General features: G+C 43.5%; 1 protein-coding gene across 1 annotated transcript; it reads left to right on the top strand. All coding sequences in view use genetic code 11, as the record gives it.

The window, feature by feature from the left end:
* Positions 1–1850: 1850 nt before the first annotated feature.
* Positions 1851–15114, top strand: EGR_09562 (Niemann-Pick C1 protein; the record flags this gene model as incomplete). The annotated part of the gene is made up of 27 exons (XM_024498811.1): positions 1851–2312; positions 2387–2543; positions 3650–3867; positions 4287–4430; positions 4502–4576; positions 5545–5729; positions 6001–6052; positions 6618–6922; positions 6967–7135; positions 7842–8148; positions 8472–8692; positions 9132–9319; positions 9660–9762; positions 10553–10726; positions 10848–10956; positions 11026–11201; positions 11271–11399; positions 11787–12183; positions 12301–12428; positions 12551–12644; positions 12718–12768; positions 12831–13212; positions 13250–13498; positions 13569–13799; positions 14277–14508; positions 14585–14861; positions 14942–15114. 27 exons carry the CDS (start codon positions 1851–1853, stop codon positions 15112–15114), a joined length of 5388 nt encoding a protein of 1795 aa, XP_024346779.1.
* Between the last annotated feature and the right edge of the window lie 2684 nt (positions 15115–17798).

The raw sequence follows: 17798 nt of genomic DNA, 5'->3' as shown, positions 1-17798 counted from the left end.
TTTCACCCTAAGAACTACTTTTTTAAATATGAAAGAAGGCATTATTGGTGTAAATTATGCAGGCCTTATGCACGGAAGTGGCATGGGCTACTTGCATGGCTAAGAGGCCGTGCCGCCCAGCATACATGCAGATGTAGAAACTTGGGCGCCCTTAAAAGCAAAGTTAAGAGTTAAACAAGTAGTTAAAGTACTGCATAGACTCCACTCTTCTTTTAAGCGACGTTGACTTCCTGAATTTGGCCGCACAACCTAATACGTGCCTTATAGAAATACTCACTATTTAACATTGTAAATCACCAAATTTGCGCCTAACTTAGAAGATACCTGACCCTAAAGTCAGTGAATTTTCTTTGAGTTTTTAATAAATTGATAGTTCTGCCCTGATTGGTGGCTCAATTTTTTAAAATGTTAGTGTGTTGTTCATCTCATGTTTAAACCTTCAGTAGAAGAAATACTGGACTAAAAGCACCGGTCTTTCAAAATTTTAGTATTTCAATTAATTTTGCTCACATATAATCTTGCACCTAACCCTTATTGTTACTTTTTCCTCACGTCAGTACTGCTTGGCCATATCTACCCCAGTTCATCAAGGTAACAGAGTGCTAGAGGGGATACCGCGCGTTTACCTGATTGGTGCTAAGACCAATTCGCTTTCAATATTTTGTACGTAATTTACGAAGAGTTTAGTGGTAACACTGTCACTGCCTCAGACAACTGAGGTGTGTTTTGTTATGGCGACCGTTTTTACCAAGCAGGATCCTAAGTTAGAGTGAAACTCCTCTTTTTTAGAGGCTTAGACGCTAAAACCCTACTAATTTTGTTTTTGTCATGGGATTGTTCAGTTGCGCTTTACAACTCGATTTCTACCATTTAATGCTTTTCGTTTGGGAGAAAAACAACACTCGTTTACTTCAATAGAATGCGAGTTACGATTGATTATATGGGTTTCTGAATCCCCTTGGAAGGCATAATTTACTAAGTCGGTGTGGGTAAGCCTGCAAAAATATTGTGAGGTGAATTAAAAATTTTTAATTTTAAGGGCAATTGAAGGGTAAAAGGACGGGCGAACTAGCGCACTTACGTCAAAGTGCCTGCTAAGATAGTTTTAATAGAAATCCAACTTTATAACCTCCACTGCCATGGTTTCAAGCCCAGAAAGAATAGAGCAGACCAATTTCAACTCATGTTCTTTAGACGTTTGCTTAATACTATCGACTGTAATAGGTTGGATGTGAGTTTAATGATTGGCATTGGTAAAGGGATACTTTATCCTGACCATAGTATCATACTGGGTGAACTGGTCTTCAGGCCAAGCCAGCAGCCCTAGCGCATTCTGTATGTATAATATACATATTCTGTCCGAATATAATATCTTCTTTCATCTTCACAAAAGTTTTGGAGTGTTGCAACAACGCTTGATGTTCCTTAAAAATATAAATGTAAAAAAGGAAGAAGCGTTCCGTATAAATGGCTAACTGATTGCAGTACCTTATCGGTTTCTGCAGGTTGTCCGTCAAGTTCCAGCCCTACTTAACACTAATTACACATGTGCGTTTATAGATTTGAGGTGCGATTTGACTTTGGAAATTATGAACTACATATACAGTAGCCGAATACCCAATACCTCAATGTAATTATCGGAATTACTTGTTTACAATGCTTTTGTTGTTACTGTGAAACTTATCAGCTATTAAGACGTTTATTAATCCAAGAATTATTATAAATGAGTGTATTAGAGTACTTATTTTGTTTTTTAAACAAACACCATTAATTCGTACAATATTCATAAGTTATGTTTTAGTTTTCGTTGTTAATAAGCAATGCATTCGAGCGCTCGATCTTGTGGTTAGATGGGGCGGAGGTCAGGGTCGGATGTGCCTCCTGCAACGAAAGATGGGGATCGACAGGTCTCCAATGAGTTTTTCATCGCAAAGAAGCCCAGAAAACCAATTAAACCACAAATGTCAGGCAATGAACCAACAATAACAGACGGCAGTATGGATGGCAGTGATGACATTGAGGAGAAGTTTGAGGGCACTAGCCATCAAAGCACTAGGCAGCAGCAAAGCGCCGGGAACCAACGCAACGCCAGACCATCAGACACGATAGAGGGTCGAACAATATTCATCAGAAATGTTTCTTTTGATGCCGATGAGGATCGTCTTTACCAGTTTTTCGCTAACTTTGGCAAACTTGAGTTCGTTAAAATTGTCAAGGACAAACTTACCCAGCACCCCCGAGGAACGGCATTCGCAAAATTTGAGTCCAAAGAAGATGCTGAAAATATTCTGCTTCAAGGCTCTAAACCAGAAGTATGTTTGGATCCTATAAACCAACTTCCCTATTTTTTGGTGAAATTCTTAATCGACCATTTTGTGAATTTTAGAATGCGCACCGCTTTGTTTTTGCTGGCAGATCATTGGCTTTGTCATTGGCTGTTAGTAGGGAAGAGGTTCTTAAGCTTCAAAAGGCTCGTTCTGGTGAGAAGGTTTCACATAATGGCCGTACAGATGGTAGAAATCTTCATCTTGCACGCATTGGACGTACGTTTGTTTATAAACTTGTAGTGCGATTTCATTTGCATTTATTGCGTCTTCAAAGTGATGTCTTCCATCCTGTATTAATTTCAATATACATTCCTGTGCGCCCTATATTGGCATGTCTTAGCTAGATAGACAATATTTTATATTATTTTGCATGGTCAAAAGCATTCCTCTTACGGTGTTGTCAAGCATTTTCAACGGGATTTTGATGTGACTACACTATAAAGCCTGAAGTTATCCCTGGGGCACCGATCAAATCACGTCATCAAGGAGTCGTGTTTGCCTTGAAGCCTTGTTTTTGATGGAATCTTTTGCCAATTATACATTTTTCCTATTAGGAAAACTGCATTTTGAAGATAGGTTTAAGTGTCGTTAGCGCTTAGGTCACAGTATGGACAATTTTTTAACCATTACCTTCTCGTTCATGTTTTACCTTTTAATTCCCTCTTGTGCAAATCAAGTCTGCTTTCCAATTTGGTTTGTTTTTTTTTGGCTTCTCAAGCGTGAAGGAATTTTTTTAGTTCTGTTACTTGATAATGTTGCACCACTCACTTCTTCCTGCTTTCGTATCAAGGGTTTTAATCGATAATTTCCAGAATTATTTAATCAGAGATCTCTTCCCAGCCTACCGCATGTGTTTATTCGTAAAAATCTGGTAACAAAAAAGGTTGTGTAAAATGTGCTGCCAACTGAATTTTTTGTTAAGGAAAGGTAAGGCATATCAGGTCCTCCTCCTTCCAAGACTTGGGCCAATTCTCCTTTAAGCTACAGAATTTGCCTTCAAGTCAAGTGCCTTTAGTGATGATTTTTGGTGGGATTCTTGGAAAGGCCAAAATGTCTATTCATGGGTGGATACAGTGGCCTTTCATTTCGTGCATTTTGAGCTGGTTGCAGTGCGATTCATATTAAGATGGTTGTGCGTGTTCTAACCTATAGTACCCAAGATTGAGTCGATTCACTCATCTACCCCTCATCTATTTGGCTGGTTCTAGTGACATTCTACATATAATCGGAAAGCATTGGTTGAGGAGGGCTCATTTTTAAGATGATACTGAGGTTTTTACAAACGCTGCTTTCTCCGTCTCACCTTCTCTTCCTTCGTCCAGTCATTCGGCCAGGCAGTCGCGCAGCCGGGGCGATGACACCTAAGGAAGCGGCAATGCGAGAGGCGGTGGCACGAGCGAAGCAGGCGAAATTGCGTGATCCCAGCATCTTCATCAGTCCTCTGCGTCTGTGCGTGCGCAACATCCCTCTCAATGTGGATGATCGGACCCTGCGCCAGGCCTGTCAGAGGATCGCGGGGTCTGGAGCCCGCATCACAGAGGTGAGTGACAGTGGTGATTCATTTGTAGGCCATTCATCTCTGCCCATTCATTTGCAAACTGCCGAGGATACCTGCAATCGCAGAAATGCATTCTTTTTCGGTTTTCTATAAGTAGTGTTTGGTCGCTAATCTCTGAATACTTTGAACAGTTGTACTTTTGTTCAGTCCTGTTCGCTAAAGGTATTTGCTCTAAAGTCTTCAAACATCATTTATCTAGCTGGACGTCTCGATAGGATCCAGGGCCTTGGTCATAGTACTCAAAGTCGTAAAATTGGCGAACCCGTTGATAGCAGTTGTCGACGTGCTTTATGACTAGTGGCAACCCATAAAGTCGAAAATAAAGCTGGAATCAATGTTATTTATTAGCAACTAGAACAGTTTATTAAATCACTATCGTCTCTAATGCTTTTTCCTTCTAGTGTCGGGTGATGCGCGATATGAAGAGCGGTGTAAAGCATCCCAAATCCTTGGGGTATGCATTTGTCGCCTTCGAAGAGCACGTGAACGCTCTAAAAGCTCTACATGCGCTTAACAACAACAGCAGCGTTCTCGGAGGCAATAGGGTGAACCATCCACGTTTCTATGCTATCAACCCTACTCGATCACCCTTTCACGGATTTTTTCACATTCTTAGAAGCCGATTGTGGAGTTCTCGTTGGAAAATTCAAGGGCTCTTGAGAAGAAAAGGCGACGGGCAGAAAAATCTCAAGTGAGTTGTGAAAAATTTAGGCGCCCGAGTTTCATTGTGCAGTTTGTCCATTTTGATTTGCACCGATTTTTGCGATAGTGGCGTGGGCGTTTAGCGTCGCAAGATTTCCCTAAAGACAGCAGAAGGCATGATACCCGGACAGAATATGTGTTGCTGATGTACAGAAGGACTTGAAGGCTACTGTCTTGTCTTAAGGATAAGCCATCCGGCGGAGCCCCCAAGTGCCCTGTTATCAAAACCGAGAACTAAACAAACAATCGACGTATTGCAGTAGTTTCCACTTAGAATGTTGGCTGATTTATTTAGCTTTTGAATAATTTAGGAGACTTTCCCCCTCCTTTTTGTTTAATTGTTTGAAGGTGGTGGATATATTGGCCCCTCTAGTCTACCGTTTGTCTTCCATCACTGATCGTTTAAAGTTTCCTTATCATCCGCCTGCCCCATCCCTCTTTGTTACTAATCATAATCCATATTTCCATGTTGGACCAGTTTACAAAAGTTTTGCCTTTTCTAGTGTTAGTTCCCGCGGCCTTACTTCTCCACTGCATGAAGATTCCTTCCATGGTGGGAAGTAGCTGATCTATTTATGCGTAAATGGCCTTCAAGACATAAACGAGAGCTGTTACGTTGTTTGTTAGGTGGTATCTCACCTAGTTGTCACCATCTTAGCGTCCTCTTGAGGCCGATGCACAGTGTATGATACGAGTCGTTAAGTCGCTTGATTATAAGCCTTTAGAGACACTGGAAGACTAGATTGATACATGGCAACCTGAATGGCGGTCCACACCATCGTCAAAGAGGTCGAATCACGCAATAGCGGCTAAAATTTTTCGTCATGGAAGGATACATCTAGTACATTTCGACTTGATTTGATAAATTGTGAGTTGTGCACTTTGACGCTTTCTCGGTTTAATTACTACCTTAGGCATAAAATCTTATCCATCCATATGCCTGTTTTTTTCCTGTAGATGGCGCGAGAGTCAAGATTGTTGGGAGGTGATTCGCAGCCGAAACGCCAAGTTACTGGGGTTAAAAAGAAAAAACGCAGTCAACGGCCGAAGACCAAAGGAAAAAGAGGCAAGAAGGCGCCGATGCGAATTATGCCCAAGAAGTTAGGCCCCAAAATTCGACACAATCGACCGAAGAAAGGAAAGTAAGAGGCAGTGCAATGTATAGAATGGAAAGGTGGATACATTTGTATATTTTACTTTTGCTCCGCTTTTTTGACCGCTGAGTGGGGCTAGTCAACTACTGGGTGTGATCCTAATGAGGGGAATATGATGGGGAATTCTCGTGTGTTCGAGATTTCACCGTACTAACGCGACACTGGTTAAAACTCCGTCTATAACTCAGACTCTGGTGCGGGATGGTCAGGTTAGATTCGAGAGTACGTATAGCTGGTCGCAGTCTCACCCTCCTTTTAGGATCAGTCCGGACTCGAATTATGGCGGGAAAGTTGTGGCTGGTGTGATCGTGGTATAGTGCGTTTTGATAACCTGGGTGAATGTTTTAGTAGGGTAGATTAGTCACACTGCAGCACAGCTGCTTTCTAAAAAAATTGTTTAATCTGCAATTAGGGAGTCCCATAGTGCAGTCTTTTTACATCTACAATCGCCTGGCCCAAGTTTTAGGGCCACTAATGGAATAAGGTCAAAAACCTCAGCGAATACTGTAAAAGTTATAAAATAGTGAAACTTTTTGTCATAAACAACGTCTGCATAAAAACGTGGCAAAGGTGTCAGAACCGCAAATTAAAGTGGGCTTGTAACTTATGAATATTTTGTTTATAATGGCTAAAATGAAGCCGGCCTAACTTAAAACAGTTCTGTGGTGTTCTGTGGTTGGAAATGTGGGTATGTGCTTTATTGCCGCCTTTTACCCTTCCGTACTCAATATTTCGACATTTTGATGTTTTCTGCAATTAAATTTTAGGCGATTTGGTTTCTGTGTTGGATTCTCAGTAATTTTGCTTGATTTTAGTGACTTTGTTGCATAGTGAAGTAATCTGAAGCTCATTAAAATTTGTTTTCTTCACTTTTAGCATTACTTGCGAGTAACTCTCTCGATCGTTTTCTTTCTGTCGTTTTACTACGTGTATGTGGCAGGTGGACAGTGCATTTGGCATGGTTTGTGCAACACGACCAGTGATGAGAATCCTCTCTACTGCTACAAACCCGGGCCACCCCAACCTATTTCTGAGCCTTCCTCCCTAGCTAAACTTCTGTTAGTCTGTCCAGAGTACCTGAACACTAATGATCCTGCAGCCTCGCTTCCTGTTTGCTGCCCACCTGACCAGATCGAAGTGTTTGTGACCTCTCTGCAGTTAGTTAAAATGTTCCTGGGAAGGTATGCTTCAAATTTGTCGTTTGAATTCACTTTTGAATGTGTAGTTGTCCTTCATGCTTTGCCAACTTCCGTCGTCTTTTCTGCGAGATGACCTGCAATCCCGCTCAAAGCGACTTTCTATCCGCGGTTACCATTCGTGAGGACAAAGCTGTAAAGCGGGTGAAGTATACTCTCACTCACCAGTTTGGAGAGGGCTTCTTTAACAGTTGTGCAGTAAGTACTCATTTTGTGAAGTAGTGCCACATTTATATTTACCAACGCATTTGATTTAAGTTATACCCGGGTCAATGTGTAGCTTCATTGTAAATAAAATGCAGACGGATTAAAGCGGAAATAATGCTTTCCTTCCCGCACTGTTCTAAACTGGGTGCCCTTTGTGCAACGAATGCATTTCGTGCACTAATTGTTTTTCACGAAATCGAAAGGACCAAATTAGACATTACCGCTTTAATGTTATGGAACTTCTTAAGACGCAATACAGTATAGGTTTTTAATATCCCCACCATAAGTTGCTGCTTCCGTAATGTTTGATTTCACTAATTTACTCACTATCACACAGTTAGTGCCAAAAATCAGCGCCATTTCTGCAATCCTATTGTTGTAGGTCTGCAGATTCAGCTACCCCAGTAGATGCCTTCTAGCTAGCGAAAAGCGGTGTTCTTTTAAGTAGGTTAGCCAATGTGTCGATCGAATTATGTTTGAATTCGTTATGGGTTGCTTGCGTTCGGGATTTGCTTCATTATAAGTATAGAAAAGAGCTGTGAGACAGGTTGCATAGTTCATGCCTCAAGCGAGAAGCCGAATCGCGAGATAATTAAAAATGGCACAGTCAAAGGATGTTTTTAACCAGAAGAGCTGGGTAACTTCTACAGGACTCTCGATCTCTATGAGTCACAGCTGATGACGTCTACCCTTCTAGAATGTTCAGTTTTCCGGTTCACCAGCAATATCAATCATTTGCGGAGACACTCAGTGCACCCTGCCGAAGTTGATGGAAGCTCTCGGCACGTCGACGGACAACGGCGGGCGGGCGCCTTTCGATATCGACTTCACCTTGGTCGGTCAGCCCTCCTCCCAAGCGATGGACGCGCCTACTTACGCCTGTGACGCGCGCCTCCCCCCTCTGGGGCCGAACCCAGGTCAAGAAGCCTGTGACTGCTCCGATTGTCCGCCCGCATGCCTGGAACCCGACTTTCCGCAGCCGGATACACCCATTTTCGTGTTTGGTGAGTTAGTTCAGCTGTTCCCTCTCGGAATTGATGCCAATTTATTCAGTCTGTCCGTTCTTCTTTAACTTTAGCATTCAGCGAAATCTGGATTCATTGTTTTCTTTTTCGGCGTGAGCTCATCATCACTGTCACCAGTGTAGCACCTGAGTTACCCCTGAAATGGTTACAAAGCTGTTTTTTACTATCGTTTGGAAGAGATAATAGGCTGAGAGCAGCGCCTTATGTTATCAAAATGGCAATCGAACCATAAGATATTGGACTGACTCAAGTATTGAAGTATGTCTGCTAATTTATCCACCCTTTCCTATTTCCTATTGCAGGAGCTCCTCTCCCGTGGCTGATTTCCGGCGGCGTGTTTGCCGTCCTTCTTCTATCCTTCATCGGCATTGAGGCATCACGTTACTGCCGCACACCTCAACGTCACCAGCATGCTGGAAGTGAGGGGGACACAGAATTGCTCATTTCGACACCATCCAGTGATGATCACCACGCCATATGGCGAGAAAGACTCGGTGGTGCTGTGGATTTGGCTCTCTTTAAGGTTTGTCTAGCCCCCTGACTTATTCTCAAATCATTGCGAAGTAGTTTACTAGGTGAATAATTGGAAAATCTCTTGAATGCCTTTTCAAGCTTCTCTATTCACAATTAAAAGATTTGTAGCTCACCTAGGTAGATTATATTTACTGTTAACGAGTTCTTTGCTGACGTTCGTCTCAAGGTAAAGGCGAATGCAGCAGCCCAAAAGTTTCATCCCTCTCATGTGGCACCAAGCGTTATTAATCCATTTGCCAAATAACTTTAAAAAAGTGCTATTACGCTGCTTTTGGGGAACCAAGTAATCTGTGTGCCGCACAATTTGCTTCGACTAGTTATCTCCAAAACATATGAGGGCTGAGAGAAGGTAAACCAGGGTGTCACTTTCACATGGTACTGGCGACGAGTTCATTAACCGATGCCCCTGTATTCTTCCAATTTCGTAGGGCTTCGCACGTCTGGGTCTCCTAATCGCCCATTATCCAACTGCAACGCTCTTCTTCTCAGCCACCTTTGTGGCGATTCTCTGCTGTGGTCTGACGATGTTCACAGTGACTACCAACCCAGTGGATCTGTGGAGTGATCCGCGATCACGCGCACGTTTTGAAAAGAATTACTTTGATACTCATTTTGGGTGCGTGATTTTAACTTCTAGAACGTTCTACACTTCATGCAGTTGTTACACCAAATGCTCGGGTTATCCACCTATCTATCCACATAGTTATTTGTTCTCTCATTCATTCAACTATTCAGCGTCCTCATTTCACCTTGAAAGAGGTAGGAATTAATTTCACCCTCGTCTTTTAATCATCAAACCAACTATTCGTGATCCTCGACTGCATGATGCCAGTTGTTGTAAGCTATTGGAAATTCCACATATTACATATATGTGACGTCGATGGCAAGCCCATTCGATTGTCATAAGCACAAGACTGTGAAGGCTTATTTCACTCCGATTGACTGTGTTGTTTCAGGCCCTTCCACCGTGTGGAACAGTTGATTTTGCGACCTTTGGATCGCACACCAGTAAAGAATGGTACGATTGGACCGGCGTTTCGAAGGGACTTTTTAGAATTGGTGGGTTTCTTTGTACCTCTCTCCCTGATAATTTTACCACTCCTGTAACATCCACGGGTCCCCTCATCCTTTTTATGTGGAGATATCCGTCCACCTCTTAACCATTCAGCGGTGGGTTTGTTTTTTCACCACTCAATCCCTCAATGTAACCATCCCATCCACTCATCCATCGAGGAGTCGTTTGTCCATCCTAAATCAATCCAGTCATTCAATCGCCCATCCATCCATTTATCTACATCAGATATGCCCATCCTCATATCCGTTCCTCAATCCTGCGTTCGTCCATCACCCTGGCTTGTTCTTTTTTTCCACCAAACCTGTATTCATGCATCGGTTTTGAACCTATCTATTCACTCTTCTGAATGCATTCATGAATTCTTCCCGGCTCGATCTACCCATTTTTAACCCATCTATTTACCACCACGGAAATACTTGTTCTTACAGTTAAACCGTCTTGAAAGAGCTTGTTTCCACTTAACTGAGTGGGTGACCATCTGATCACCGTGACGTGCTGTACCGTAGACACAAGCCGATAGTCACGGTTTCATTTGTTCTCGTTGCCAAGATACCTCATTCACTGACATGCGTTGTTGCATGTAAGCAACCAGCTACCAGCTAGATGAACGGCGTGTGGTTTACCGAACTGTGCACCGACTTTTGTAAGTACTGACAGAACATACTTGACACTTGTTGTTGCTGTTGTTGCACCACCACTGTCGCGGCAGTCTGCCATTTTGCAGTAATGTCATCAGTGTCTGGAACTGCATTTACTCGTTTCGTTGTTGTATAGGTTCTCGACCTTCAATTGCGAATCAGTAACATCACCGCCTATGGGGAGGCCGTGAAGTCCAACGTCAGTCTTGCTGACATCTGCTTCAAACCCATGCAACCGGATAAAGAGGATTGTGCGATAACCAGCCCTCTGGAGTACTTTCAGCACAATGTCACTCAATTTAACAGTTCTGTGAGTCCCTCCTCTTATTACCTGTGTATGTGTACAAACTGTGGGAACACGCAAGTTCTCTTCGTGTGCTTTCACTAGGCTATTGTCTCCAAATAACTAGGCCCTACTTTTCTACCCGCAGAATTACCTCGATCATTTGTTGAACTGCACAAAGGACGTTTTTAATCCCAAGTGTCTCGGATCTTCCGGTATTCCACAAATGCCCAATGTAGTCTTTGGCGGATTCTCGGGTAAATCCCCTACTTTTCTGAATGCTGCTGCGTTGACAAACTGATGGTAATTGTTGGTACACCTTGTAGATGCGAATTACAGTCTAGCAGAGGCGGCAGTCATAACAATTCTGGTTCAAAATGACGTCGATCTCAAATCAGATCGTATTCAACGCTGTTTAGTTTGGGAGGCTGCCTTCATCTCCGCCGTGCGTGAGTGGAAAGACGCACATTCCAAGGAGGTGGTTGTCAGCTTCTCTGCAGAGGTGAGTTGTCGGCTTTGCTGCCCTTCCACACTACCCACTCTTGAGGCTAACGTCGTCTCACCATTTTAGCGATCAGTGGAGGACGAAATCGAACGTCAGTCCAATGCAGATGTTTTGACGGTTCTAATCAGCTATCTTGTGATGTTCGTCTACGTCAGTCTCTTCCTGGGTTCCTACAGCTCCTGTCGAAACATCCCAGTAAGTCTGACGAAGCCGGTTTTTTGAATTGAGTGCATGCTGTTACCACTGTGAATCAACCATGTGGCGTGATTACGATGATGGGAATCTAAAGGCGCCACAGCGCATGACTCAATCCCATAAACACCTTCGTTTAGCTTGCATAGTTTACCTTTTACTTACGTGACTGTTTCTATGACATTAGCTGTATTCACTTGTTGAACTGGTTATTTGAAGGCTGATTCACTATTGACCCGATTAGTTGTCGGGTCATCCATCACTTGCTCTCACCTTTTGTTTATTCTTCAGAGTTTTATTGTTCACTTGATAGGGAATTTGAAGGTTACTGTCACTTTAGGCGACTGGATGATGTTGCTAATTTTCTTCCGGTCACACCGCTCTCTATAGGTCGACTTGAAGATGACTCTCGGTCTGGGCGGAGTGCTGATTGTTCTAGCCTCTGTTGCCGCCTCGATCGGTTTTTGGAGCTACCTAGGCGTACCTGCCACTCTAATCATAATCGAGGTCATTCCATTCCTCGTTTTGGCTGTCGGTGTGGACAACATCTTCATTCTCGTCCAGGACTACCAAATGGATAAGTCTCGTCGAAATTTATCTTATCCGCAGCATAACAACCAATCGGATGCTGACGCGGCGGAACCCAACGATAGACTGTTTGAAGTTGTCCATGGAAGTGAATTTGATCTGCGTATTGAAGTTCAAAAGCGTGTGGGGCGAACTCTGGGCCGTGTTGGTCCCTCAATCCTGCTCACTAGCTCTGCTGAATCGGTCGCATTCTTCTGCGGTGCGTTGGTTTACTTAAACCTAATATAAGTAGCAATGTCAAGCCAACTTGTTATTTCGTAATTCCATAGGACACATTTTTACTCTTAATATTCTTTTTATTGTGTCTACCTTTTAGGCTCAATGACTTCAATGCCAGCAGTACGAGTTTTTGCGCTATACGCCGGAGTCTCACTTGTCATCAACTTCCTTCTGCAAATCTTCGCTTTCACGGCTCTACTTGCGTTGGATGCTCGTCGTGAAGCGGTTGGTTAACAAATAATCATTTGGATTCTCACCTATATTTTTAAGTCAGAAAAGCTTATTTTCAACTTTTGTCATCTTGCAACACGAGACTGCGTCAGATCTCCAAATCGCTGTTTTTGTAGGCGCGTAAATGGGACGTGCTTTGTTGCATCAAGAATCGACCCGTAGATTCGACCAACCACCCATCCCATCCCTCTGCTGAAATTGCCGACGCACGTGCGTACTAACCCACCAATTATTTATCAGTAGGTCGTTTTCAATGACTATTTTTATTCCCTTTATATTTCAGCGCCAAATACCACCGAGCAACAGCCGGAAAGCTCGGCTCAATTGAACAACGGTAATAACCTATCTACTGGCATTATCAGTAGACGAAATTTTATGAACCCCTTTCTTATTCAGGTGATGCTTCTGCGCCAAAAACTACCTGGTTATATCAAGCGGTTTCCCGCGGTCTTTCACCATTCATTCTTTCAAAATGGATTCGCCCTTTCCTCATCGTTATTCTTCTTGTGTGGATGTGTCTCTGCATGGCCTTGATAACCACACGTCTTGAAGTGGGATTGGACCAGCGTCTCTCCATGCCACTGGGATCTTACGTTCTGGACTACTTTGACGCCATCGCCCAATATCTGGCTGTCGGTCCGCCTGTCTTCTTTGTTGTGACAGTCGGTCACAACTATACTGTGTGGATGGATGGGCAGGACTCGGTTTGCAGTTTTGCTGGATGCTCCAATTTGTCCCTGCCAAATATCATCGGCGCATACGCGAAATCGGCAAATTTGTGAGCTGCAGACTTTTTAGCGTTATTAATCCTTTAGATCGCATATCGCTTCACCGCCCATGGTGTGGATCGACCAATACGCCAATTGGCTGCAAGCTACTGATCCCTCCGTTCACTGTTGCCGTGTTCTAAGGACTGATCCAAACGTCTACTGCAATGCCACGGATTCCACCTCGGATTGCGTTCCCTGTCTAGCACCGGACTCCCGTCTGCCCGAGGGAGAAACTTTCAATCGGTTTATCCCGCGCTTTCTTGAACAAAATCCCGATAACAACTGTCCCCGTGGGTGAGTACCAAACTGTGGTTCCCCAAAATATTTCCCACCGATGTCACTTCTGATGTGCTTGGAATTTCAGCGGAAAAGCGGCATTTGCCACGGCTGTGGAATTGATCGAAAGGGGTAATGACAATGCCAACGTGTCTGTTGGAGCAACGCATTTTATGACCTACCACACTGTGCTTCGCAAACCGCGGGACTATACTGAGGCGTTAAGGTTATCACGACATATTGCTGATCATGCACTGCGTCACTGGAGCAATCAAAGCCCAGGCACCTCCACTGCCAACGATACAATCTTCCCTTACAGGTATTTTTGTCTGCGGCGTTGAACGACTTTCCCTTTGTCATCATTTTTAATGCTTTTTACATTGTTTGGAGCTGCTTTCAACCCCGAAAAGTTTTTCGACTTAGTGTGACTCTAGTACCCAGTGCTCATGTCAGCATCTTAAGCAGCTCTTTTACGGATGTTTCCGAGCCATTTGAATCCTGTCTCGCACCACTGCCGGTCATTACCTGGAGGTCAGGTTTTGTGCGTTCGCTGGAAGTCAACGCGGATCCATGCCTGCCTCTGTTGTAGGTCTGCATTTCCAGCCACTGGGAGCAGATGTACTCTGTCTGGGTCAATTTAGCGTGGTGTCCAGACAGTGGGTAGTGTAAAGTTCCTTCCTTTGTCCTAGTTATTACTGGATCCGTCACATTTATGGCCCAAAAAGAATGACTAAAAGTCGCCTAGTTAAACACACAACTGTTTGAGTCTTACCTTCTCAAACTGTATTTTTTTTAGCGTTTTCTACGTCTTTTACGAGCAATACCTAGGCATGCAACGCGAGACGATGCTTCAGCTCAGTGTCTGTCTAGCTGCCATAACGGTGATCACCTTGCTTCTGTTGGGCCTCAACTTTGCCGCAACGCTGATCGTCCTTCTCGGGGTGGCGTGTATCGATGTTAGCCTCCTCGGTCTCATGTGTCTCTGGAGCATCAATCTGAATGCAATCTCCCTCGTCAATCTTGTTGTAGTAAGTATACTCTAACCTGCATCAGTCCTCTTAGCAGTATTGTTGAAGGTGATAAGGATTGGCCACTTCTTCTTAGTGCACTGGAATAGCTGTGGAATTCTGCTCCCACGTCGTGCGGGCCTACACGGTGAGTGGCTGTAAGACGAGGCTTCAACGCGCCCACGAAGCTCTCTCAGAAATGGGTAGCTCGGTTTTGCGTGGTATCACGCTAACAAAATTGGGCGGCATCGTAGTGTTGGCGTTTTCCAACTCTCGACTCTTCCAGGTATTCTACTTCCGTATGTATCTCGGAATCATTGTTTTTGGTGCTCTTGTGGGATTGATCTTCCTCCCAGTCCTTCTCAGCTACATTGGTGAGTTAATTGACCGTATACGCCGCTGTGTCGACTCGATTAGGCACTTTCACAACTCTCACCCTCTTTTTGGCTCCCAGGTCCTCCTCTAAATCCACTGGCGGTTGTAATTACGAAAGGCAGTGGCGGTAGTGAGGAGGAGGCGAGCGAAGCGAGAAGAGAGGAGGCGGTGGAGGGTGACGGAGAAGTGAACGAAGAGGGACACGGTGACTCCCAGTTCCAGACTACGGGATGGGGAAGTAATCGGTTGTAGATTTCACTAATTTTGTTCCTATGTGTGATTTTCTCACCATCTGGATGCGCTCACTGCATGGTGTGTACTGATGGTTATGCGTCATGATTTAGACCCGTCATTTATGTTGTTAAGTAATAATATGCTTTGTGTCATTATTTTATTCGTTCTCACCTGTTCTATTTATTTTCAAACGAGTGTGTTGTTAAATGGGAGGTGAGTCTTTGGTCTCCGTCAGCGGGGAATGCAAGTAGTTGTGCGGTTAGAAATTCAAATTACTCCAGAATTTCAGGCTAAAGTTTTTGAGTAGGGCGTAAACAATTTTGAATTGTGTGTAAGGCGTTTAAGCGACACTGGCCAGTTTACATCCTAGCTGACCATCGGGATCATAATTGCTTTGTTTATAGGGCCCACCTGACCTTGAACCGTTGGGATTCGTTAACTCAGTTAAATAAGTGATGATATCATTTGAGAAGTCACGATTTTAAGGTAGATTGGGTTGTGCAGGGCATAGGAATGAAGATTATTTACCACGGTGGACTTATACTTATGTGATTTTGACTACGTAGCTTACTTTTTCTTGATAAAAAGTAGCTTCCCTAATGGAATAAACCCATTGCTTAAATTTATATGCAGTGGTGGCGCACGTGCTATTGACGTTGCTCATTGTTGTTACAGTGTTACAGTGCCTACTGTTTGACCTGAATGTCTATCCTTGGATACTTTGCATTGTCATTTGCGTTTATAGAGATTGCAGGAAACCACTGTTTGATAATACTTTGAGGGATGATCCATTTGTTTACGTACCAATACGGCCTACTTTCACAAGCGAGAGTTAAAAAAAACGAGTTGATTGTAATGCGTTCTCTGTTTTTTTTTAACTCTCAATTTCGGTCAAGCGCGGCTTTGTGCCTTGGCCATTGTACCTTCATCAAGTAGGCTGGCCTTCGGGTCGTGTCGGTAGCCTCAATCCCTTCTATGTGTTAAATATACGTATTCTGCCCGAAGAAATTGTTTTTTTTTCACCTTTATGAAAACTTCAAGAAACTACGCTGGTGGTAGCGGAAAGAGAGTGTTATATTAATGGACGGATGTCCTGGTTTCTGCCTCTGGCTGATACACCTTAATGAGACGAAAGATGTGAATTTACTGCGGATGAGAAATCAGAAACGACTCAGAACAGAGGAGCTGGGAATGTCGCCTATCTTCAACAACTATCCCGGTCCTGTGTTTTGCGTGAAAGCAATTAACAACGGAAGCGACATTAATCGTGAACCATCCAAAACGTTTCGCTGCCTACCATGCCTAGATAATGCAAAGTCTATAAGTTAAACTCATTATACCTCAGCCATCTCTAGTAGCTGTACAGATCCAGAAAGCTGTGGCTAGGCGGCTCTGAGGTAAAAACACTACGACGAGGAGCAAGAAACATCGAAAACCTGCACTCCCAGAACGGTGTCAAATTCCGATCTTTTTTGCCTAAAATCACTTTAAGGTCAGTGTTGCAACGTTACTTATGGTCACGCATAATCCAGCAGGTCCAATTCGTATACAGGACGAAACTGCAGATTTGCTTAAGTTGTTAAGCGGAATCAGTGAGTTTGCGAGGAGATTCCATGACTGTCGCAGTTAGTTTATAAGTGGTTCCTCGTGAAACCATTTGCGCTGTGATGGCTAAAGCGGGAAGTCGACCAACGAGGGCGTAGGGTTAACACTCCAAGGTGGAGAGCAACTATGGCATGCGTTGGGTGTTTTTTTAACTCTCGGTCGTGGTAAAGGGCCATTTTTGCATACTGATCATCGTACCTTTGCCGGAAAGGCTGGCCTCGGGGCCATGTCAGTAGACCTAATCCCTTCCGCGTGTTGAATATATATATCCTGCTCGAGTACTAGGTCTTCTTTCATCTTTAGAAGAGTCTTGGGGTGCCGCACTGATGCAGGATTTACCATAATTTTGCACGCGTGCCTAATGTCACGTGTTAGAATTAAAAAAAATAATCGTGTGCAGCCATCAAATTAGGAAAGAAATTGACGCATTTAAAAATTCAGCTGGAAATGTTTGTGGCAATTCCTTTTAGTAGAAAATGGGAATAATGGAGAGAGGGAAAGGGTAAAAAGAAGTAAAAAATGCATATTTTGGACGCAATTTAAGGTGGTCGATCTCTCCTAGAGCCTCCTTTTGCTTGGCCTGCATATTGTGAATCTGTCAGTTCAAGATCCACCCAATTATCCATTCTTCCTATACCCCTAACACTTATTGTTAACCCTTTCTTTTTAATTTGGTGTCTGCCATTGGACCACTTTGTACTGTGGCATTCATCCACTTTCAACGCATTAATCACCCTATCCACTACCTTAGGGATCACCAAATTTGCAAATTGCCCCACTTTAGTGGTCAGTAATCTCAAGTACTTTGGGTCAGAGTTGGTGCATAAATGGAAGTGAAGGTGGATGGTTTGGTTCGTGATTCTCTGTTCTGGAAGCACAGATGTCCATGATATGGGTCTGTGGTAAAAAGATCCTATGTTCACTGTCGGAGGATGAATCTAGTTTAGTAGGGATTTCTCTTTTTTTGATTAGATTATTCCATAAAATGAACAAAAATGTTAAAGCGTAATTTCAAGATGGATGAATAAATGGATCAGAATGGATGGATGGGTACAGGATGGACGGATACAGGATGGATGAATGGATGGGTGGATACA

This window comes from Echinococcus granulosus (assembly GCF_000524195.1).
Source record: "Echinococcus granulosus chromosome Unknown EG_S00153, whole genome shotgun sequence".
NCBI classification, from domain to species: domain Eukaryota; kingdom Metazoa; phylum Platyhelminthes; class Cestoda; order Cyclophyllidea; family Taeniidae; genus Echinococcus; species Echinococcus granulosus.
This window is presented reverse-complemented; position numbering and strand designations above follow the sequence as displayed.